This window comes from Staurois parvus, unplaced genomic scaffold (genome assembly GCF_062004578.1).
Source record: "Staurois parvus isolate SC_StPar_1 unplaced genomic scaffold, SC_StPar_1.0 ptg000547l, whole genome shotgun sequence".
Taxonomy (NCBI): Eukaryota; Metazoa; Chordata; class Amphibia; order Anura; family Ranidae; genus Staurois; species Staurois parvus.
The window spans coordinates 71176-80129 of NW_028318343.1; the positions used below are offsets into that span (position 1 = coordinate 71176).

General features: G+C 40.9%; 1 protein-coding gene across 1 annotated transcript; it reads right to left on the reverse strand.

The window, feature by feature from the left end:
• Positions 1 to 5658, reverse strand: LOC149451190 (olfactory receptor 1J21-like). Its single transcript, XM_089690914.1, has 2 exons — positions 4706 to 5658; positions 1 to 250 (listed from the first exon to the last, which is right to left on the reverse strand). The coding sequence occupies exons 1-2, from the start codon at positions 5656 to 5658 to the stop codon at positions 1 to 3; spliced, it is 1203 nt and encodes a 400-aa protein (XP_089547040.1).
• Positions 5659 to 8954: the final 3296 nt, after the last annotated feature.

Below are 8954 nucleotides of genomic sequence, written 5' to 3' on the forward strand. Positions count from 1 at the left end.
TCAGCAGCTGAAAATGTGCTCTTTTCTTTCTAAGTTACTGAATTCTTGGGTCAATGCAGCGGTAAGTCCAGAGCATGTGGAAAAGATGGTAGACTGGATAACCAAGCCTTCATCATCATCTTCCTCCTTCTTCCCACAGGCACAGAGTAGCTCATCATCTTTCTTCTCTTCTACAGATAATCCTGCCGTTGTCTTGAAAACTAGCTTTGAGGAGGCAGCTGAATTATTTGGACATACTATCAGTAGCTTGCTGAAGAGTAGATACATAGAAATGAATTTTATGTGGAATTGAGGAAGAGAGCTCCTGGAGAATAGAGGAAGGGATGACAGTCAGGGAGAAGCAATTACCATTGGTGTTCCTGCAGCTGCAGCTTACTGCCAAGTGGGCTTCATCAATGAGTAAGATGAGGATGAAGAGATGGCAGACTGTGCCTGGGTGCCAGATGTAGTAAAGGAAGAAAGTGAGGGAGTGGCGAAACATCAGTGAAGCAGTATGCCATTCCAGTACCGGTGGTCGGCTCACTTGTACAAGTAATCAGAGCAGCTGGTAGCCACTCAATTGCCACCTCCTGCCACGCTGTATGGATCCCATTGGGAGTCCCGAGTGACCAGACAGTGTGTTCACCGGCCCTCCGGAGAGCCGAACAAAGCCGGAATCACCTTTAATCTACTCTCTTTTATTGTATACCAGAAGCAATGACCTGACATCACTTTCAGTTTACTCGGAAACTTTCGGTACCATTTTTAATAAACTGAAAGCATTCAGAAATACCAATCTTGGTGTTTTGAATGCTTTCAAGTGCAGAGAAGGGATTTGGGTTCTCATAGACCCCAGATCCCTCCATAAAATTACCAGTCATGTGTCTATTTCTGTCACAGGGGATGTTTACATTCCTTGTGACAGCAATAAAAGTGCTAAGAAAATTAAAGTGAAAATGTAAATATAAAAGATAAAAAAATTATAATAATTAAACAAAAATTAAAAATGCCCCCGCCTCCCCAAGCTCAGGCGCAAAGGTGAACGAAAGCGTCCGTCCCGCATGCATGCAAACAGCGATCATCCCACACATGTGAGTTATCACCGCGATCATAAGATCATGGGCAGTAATTCTAGCACCAGACCTCTGTAAATCTAAAGTGGTGACCTGTAAAGGCTTTTGAAGCGTCCCCTAGAATTTGTAAAAGTTACGCAGTTTGTTGCCTTTGCACGGGCGTGCACAATTTAAAAGCATGACATGTTTGGTATCTATTTACCCGGCATAACATCATCTTTTACAAAAATTGGGTTATGTATTGTGGTTTTTTTTATAAAATTCGAAAAAGTTTTTTTTCCCAAAAATTGCATTTCAAAAACCATGAACCATGAAAATACCATGTGACATCAAAAAGAAAGCAAAAACCACTACTTTTTTTTCTCTAGGGCATCTGCTTTAAAAAATATAATGAATGGGGGTTTTCTAATAAAAAACCCTAATTTTAAAATGTAAACAGAAAGTGCCAGAAATGGCTTGGAGCTATTGCTTTAAAGACATCTTCCAAGCATGTAGGTTGAAGAACTGGTGTTCTTCCTATTTCCTCTTCCAGGTAATACCAGGAAATTGAAATGATAATGGCACAGGGTCAGGAAATCTGCACAACCAAACAATGGAAAAGCATTACATTGTTTAATTTCAGTTTCTGCTCTCACATACAGATGGCTGTGCCAGAATTTGGATTTTTTGAACTGATTTGGAATAGACAGTCCATAACAAAAATGTATGGCTTACAAAACTGCAAAATTCATATGATGCTGTCAAGAAAGCATTGAACAAAATCCCTGAAGATAGCTTCCAACACTTTGCCAAATCCTTGTTAACATTATCTGGATCTAATAAAATAGATTATATACAGTATATGGTGGAAACCTTTTTAATGAAAATCATTTTCTCCTTTCATTTTGTGGTTCAATACATTTTTATTGAGTTGACAAAATCTGTTTCAATCATAAAGTAATGAAGAATTTAACAACTGGGTACACATACAGATCCCAAAGATGAACAGGATAGCCTACGGGTTGTGGAAATGGCAGGTTAATGATATTATAAAACAATATTGCAATTATTTACTCCATAATCAGGAACATACAAGTGTATTGACTGAGCAGTCCAGATAATTTCTATCTTATTGATGGGTCATTGGGGTGGGATTGGAGGAGGGAAAGTAGGGAAAGTAGGGAAAAAGGAACAGGTCTAAGGGAAAGAGAGATAGGTTGAGGGACCCTTGTCTACCCAGGCCTACAGTCCATATAGCATACCATCAGTGACAGAAGGAAATGTGAAAACCAAGGGTATCAAACAACTGAGTATTTTTGCATTGTATCAGACACCCTGGCCTCTACTTTTTTATGTAGCATACTCAGCATGCTTCTGGATTTAGTTTTGGCTGTAGAAAAGAGTGGAGCTTTCCCATGCTTTACCTACTTTCTGCTTAGCAGCACTAAGGACATGGATCATGAATTTCAACTGAACATTTTTAGAAGACCAAGGGGTCTGACACAAAGAAGATCTTATTCCCTTATAAGGGGGACCGCCTGGCATAACAATGTAGTCAAAAATGAAAACATAGTGGTCCAAAATTGCTGGGCCATCAGGCATGACCACCGTATATGGTAGAAGATTCCCCATTGTCCATTGGAGGAAAGTGTCCAGCTGTCCTATGGTGGTGTGAGCCTTCATCTTCACTGAGGAGAGCTTGGTGGATATTGGAAGAAGGCAACCCATGATTCTGCGGCTGTGTGAGTAAATGATCCAAGTGCTGGGAAGTCAGTGATTGTGTGTAGCTTCTGGTCTCTGGGAGAAGTCATAATCACCGTCAACATAGAGATTCTGTGGGACATTGTGGCATTTTTTGTACAGTTCAGCAAGATAGTTAAGAAGTCCTCAAACTGTTCACTTCAGTTTTTGGGGTATCTCATGCTCCCCTCACCTCATCCAAGTTCAATATTCCAATAAAACCCTAAAAAAGAGACCCCTAGACTGTTCCTTCAAGCCAGTGGAAGAGTGAAGAAAATGCTGTGCACATGGCTGTGTGTGCTTTAAATGGAGGAATGGAACTAAATTTACCAGCGGCTCTTTAGGGGGTTCGCTACATATAGTAGATGAGGAAAGTGAGGGAGAGGAACAACATTAGTGAAGCAGGATGTCATCTTGGTGCAACTCACAGAGGGATGGAGGGGGTATCTGTCTATTCCATTGAATGGCACTGCTCCTCCGGGACATGCCAGTAATATCCTTGGGTCTGATACACAGAGCTCAACAGCTTGGGCTACCCTGAAACAGAAAATCTGGGGCATCAGTCATGGCACCAGCATAGCTAGTATATAGGCATGGATTAAGGGATAAAGAAGCTGTATACTCAGGATGTTGGCCGGTGCAGTCTATATTCTCCACTGAAGTTAGCGCTCAATCCAGCGGCATTGCATAAGGAGAGGAAGTCAAGAGGAGCAAGCTCCTCTATGGTTTCCTGGATCACTGGAGAAGCAATTCAGTTGGATGTTGTCACCCCATGTGACGCTGGCGTCCATCTTGGGACAGGCAGAGTCTACTTAGGACTTGGTGTACATTTTACAAGTGGTTAGTGTAGGGACAGGTCACCCGTCTGTCAGGGAAAGTGAACAGTGATAGGGAAAGGTTCCAGATGAATAGGCACAGGCTAGGGACAAGCCATCCTTCTGGAATCCTCCCGATTGGGCGCAGACCAGCCAGGCCATATTCCACCCTCTAGGACAGATGCTGTTGGCGTATCCAAGACCCACTCTGTTCTACACTGCCATTACAACCTGTAAGTGTTCCTGGTCAGCCATCTTCCACCTAGGCTGTATGTAAAGTTGAACTCTGACATTAATATAAGTTCTGTTTATTACAACGGGAATCTGTGTAATTACAGCTGCCGCACCGCACTGCACCTCTGCACAAGTCAGCTGTTAAATCAGTTTCTGAACGTGAATTGTAATCACACTTCCCTAGGTGGATGTAGCATCGGTCTGATGCTGCGAGGACTCAGCAGTCGCATGACCACTGATCACTCCCACTGTGAGCAGAGACTGTCAACACTGTCTGCTCCCTCCACTGGAGTGCTGGGCTGTGGAGGGGGAGGGAGCGACTGGCTGAGGCGCTCAGTGGATTGCTGAGAGGCTGAGCCAGGTACCGCTCCGGTCTATGGAGTTGACATCTGCCAACAGAAGGCTTCAGCCTGCTGTCAGTTGAAAATGGGTCACAGGCAGGGGCGGACTGACCATTTGGAAACTCGGGCACTGCCCGAGGGCCCAGGGTCAGAAGGGGGCCCCATGAGATGCCCCTGGTACCTTTTTAATAGGCCTTTTTGAGTTTGGGCAAGGACACAGGGGCCCCATGAACCCCTATTGTCCGGGGTCCCCATGAGTTGTCAGTCCGCCCCTGGTCACAGGAGTGCAGAATGAACTGCACTGCTGTGATCCATAGGAGAAGTACAGCCAAATGAGCTTTTTGCTGTATTTCTCCATTAACAATAGGCACATAAACATATCCTGGAGACATATAAGATTACATAGTTACATAGTCTGGCTGAAAAAAGACAAAAGTCCATCCAGTTCAACCATAAAAAAAACAAGTTACAATCCTTAGTATTAGTCAACCATTTGTGAAAATGATAATGAAAGATATTTGAAAACAATATTGCAAACATTTACAGTATAATCAGGAACATACAGAAGCGTGTTGACTTTCTTGTTATACTTCTTATGGCCTTCAAAATATCTTTGTTCCTCAAAGAGTAGACAAATGGGTTGAGCATTGGGACCACAACCGTGTAAAGCAAGGCCAGCAACTTGTCCAGCTCCTTAGAACCTTCAGACTCTGGTTTGCCGTAAACTACAATGCCTGGACCATAGAATAATATTACCGTGGTGAGGTGGGAGGTGCAACTGGAATAAGCTTTCAGTCGTCCCTCCGAGGAATTAATTTTCAGTATGTTGGAGATGATGAATACGTAGGAAGTCAGAATGAGCAAAAAGGGAAAAGCTGCAAACAGTAAGTCCTCACATAACATAAGTATGTTTCTGCCTGTAACATCACTAGAGGATATTGCATACAGTTCTTTCACATCACAAAAGAAATGGTCAACCTTTTGTGTGAGACAGAAGGATAATAGAGATGCGGCCAACACATTTACTGCTGCATAAGTCACAGATATAAGCCAAGTGGACAGAGCCAATGAAAGGCATACATCTTTACTCATCAGTAAGGAATATTGTAATGGCTTACAGATTGCTACGTATCGGTCATAGGACATGGAGGTCAGTAGAAATACATCAGAAGCAGCTGACAATGAGAAGAAGTACACCTGAGTCATACAGGCAGAGAAAGACATCCAATGGTCATGTGTTAGGAGTATGGAGAGAAGTTTTAGAAGAGTAACTGAAACTAATATAACATCACTAACAGCAAGATTACTCAAGAAGAAATACATTGGAGTATGGAGCCGGGGAACCAGACACACCAGTAGAACAATGGTCATGTTTCCAAGGATGGTCATCAGATACATCAATAGAACTGCAGTGAGAAGGAGACATTGTCCAATTTTAGAGATGGAAAAAGCTGAAATATAGAACACGTTTTTGGTATTGTTCGAGCATTCCTCCATCTTCCTTGCATGGAAAAAAAAAGAAATGATAGTTTATACTTTTTACATTTATTAAATCACTTGCCATCTGACTGTTATACGTAAATGACCGGCCTGCTACTTCCTAAGGGCAGGAGATCATTTGAAAATGGCCACCCCTTGTGGTTCTTGTGCATGCCCTCTAGTGCAGTGTTTCTCAACCTTTTTTCAGTCAAGGCACCCTTTAAAATTATGTACAGTCCTGAGGCACCCTTTAAAGTTATGAACAATCCTGAGGCACCCCATTCTAAAATGGGGTGCCTCAAGACTATCCATAATTTTAAAAGGCACCCCATTCTAAAATGAGAAAAAAACAATTCTAATAGTTTTATATAACGCAGTAACATCCACACATGTAGGACACCCAACATTAGAGGTGATTCATTCTTCCAAATCAAATACACTTTTGCACACTGGTACTGACTAGTATTCCAGTGTTTCTCTTCTCCCTCAGTTATTCAACATCACTAAGCTAGTGTAACCTCAGTGCTGATGGAGAGGGGCGGGGGAGGGACAAACTAGGATGCTGTGCAGGCAGCTGACGTCCTCCTTATCAACTGATGTTATTGGTTGTTAGGATGCCAGTGGTTAGAAGGCCATAATGGGGCACAATGAAAACCTGTGGCTTTGCGTAACTAAAAGGCGGGCTTCTTCCACCCTCTGGCTTGTGTACAGTTTTGGGGCAATTTTTAGACATTTTGCAAGGCACCCCTGAAGAAACCTCAAGGCACCCCAGGGTGCATGGGCACCCTGGTTGAGAAAGGCTGCTCTATTGTGCGCATGAGTACACTCTATAATCACTATATCCAATAGACACAGCAGATCACAAAGTGTAGGTACGGAACCAATCAGATAGGCCCTGAACAAGTAATCACTGTGACCAATTACAACAATCATAAATGTAAACAAGGCCTGCATTTTGCTCTGTTTCCATTCATACACTGATCAGCTATGAAAGAAAACAGAGTTTTACCGACATTAATTATCAGCAGCATTTTGTACAGCACACCAAGCTGGCCACAGTGTCCCTGATCATTAGTTTAACCTTTCCCATTGTCACCAGATCAGTGCAGCCAACCACATTGTCCCTGAATGCTAGCCACAACAGTCCCAGTATTACCCAGCAATACATTCCCTGAAAGCCACCAGGCCAGTTTCAGTGTCACCAGACCAGTGCAGCCAGCAACATTGGTGCTTATCAGTGCCAGTGTCACAAGAGCATTGTAAGCCTGCAACAGCGTTCCTGATTTCCGCCCCACCAGTGCCAATGTGGGAGAGCAACAGTGTTCTGATTACTGCAACTCCGGTACCGATCTCACAGTTAGCTTCAGATTCTGAGTATGACCCTAAGAAAGGCAGTGGTTCAATTACTACTACCTCTGGTCCGAGAATAAAGGGGATACTATGTTATCAAGCACTGAGCATCCTACTGAATTGCATCAGGCAAGCACCACGTGAGCGATACATCCAGGGGAGAAATGTGATAGGTAGTCGGGAAATTAGATGCATAACCTTTGCCCCTTTGAAAGCCTGAAGGTGCTCTTAGGATTTTGGCCCCTCTATGTAGCTAGGCTGCAAAAAAACTCTCTCACATGTGGTATCCCCATATTCAGGAGGAGTAGCAAAATTTATTTTTGGGTTTAATTCTAAGTAGGAACATGCTGTGTGTTAGAAATATTTTGTTAACTGACATCTTTGCGTAAAATAATACATTTTCATTTTCTTACCTCATTTTCCAAAAACTTGTGGCAAAATATGTAATCCCTAAAAGACTCCCCGTACCTCTTAGTAAATACATTAGAGGGTCTGCTTTCTAAAATGTGGTAATTTTGTGGGTGTTTCTACTGTTTTGGCTGTTTGGGAAATGAGATGACTTATTTCATTTCTTTAAAGCCTGAAGGTGCTCCTTTGGGAGAACCTCTATGTATCTAGGTAGGAAATGTCTCACAAATGTTGTATCCCCATACAAGGGAGGAGTGGAAGAATGTGTTTTGGGGTGTAATTGTAAATATGTCAATGTTGTATGTGAAAAAAAAAATTGCGTCAAAATATTACAACTTCACAAAACTCACTATGCCTCATACTAAAAACCGAGGGGTGCTGCCTTTCTATAAACAGATCATTTTGGGGGTGTTTATACTGTTTCTTTTTGTATTGAGAATTTTAAAAAATAAATATCATAGTTTGTAAACTCTATAACTTACACAGACTAAATAATTTACTGTACCTTTTTTTTTTTTTTTTTTTACCAAGGAATACAGTTAGCTCTTTATAAAGATTTTTTGCAAAGTTTTATAATAAAAACTAAGGGACATATTTTTAAATATTCAGTCTATTTTCCTTTATATTGTAAGAAATATAAAGGAAAACAGACTGAGTAAATGAATAAATGTGCATTTTCCCCAAAAAAATTATATAAAATTAATTTGGGTACAATGTAGCATGACTGAGTACTTGCCAGTCAAAGTATTATAGTTCTGTTGGGAGGTTGAGGATAGAAAATGTCAAATAGAACAGCCAGCACTATCACACGGGCTACTTCTCATTAAATGTAAGTACTTTCCCTTGTGCTGTGTTTTTTTTTTTAAACTAAAATTTAGGACTTTAGCCATTTCCAAGTGAAATTTGGTTACAAATCATAACATACAGCAGTGCAGGTTTATAAATAGGCAAAACAGTTGTGAGACTTTATTCGGCCTAATATTGTTATTTAATGAAATATACAAATTAGTTAAGTTGATTGAGCAATAAATCTGATCAAAGTGGACAGTGTCACAGGAAAACCTGTCTAAAAATAAATCTGATCTTACCACCCCCTTAAAGAGAGTAAAACCAAAATACAGATTAATAATACATATACATACAGCACCAGTTAGAATATGTTCAGGTGTAACTGTGATTATTCATTTAGAAGTCACTTTTCATCCATATGTAAATTGCAGAGTTGTGGAAATCAATATTTAAACTATATAAATATTTAAAAATACAACTTTATTTTTATGTTCCTAAAGCTCCATGTCCACTAGTGTTTTTTTATGCTCCTAGAAGCTTTTTTTAGCGTTTGTTTTCTGCTCCTAGAAGCTAAATAGTGTTCTCCTATGTGTTCATGCACTCTACTTTAGGCTATTAGTGTTTTTTGAGCTTTAGCATCTAGGAACAGGAAAAAAAATTGTTAATAATTACTCACAAAACAATTATTATTATTCATATTTTTCAGGATTTATATAGCGCTTTACAACATGAGGGCAGACAGTACAGTTACAATACAATTCAATGTG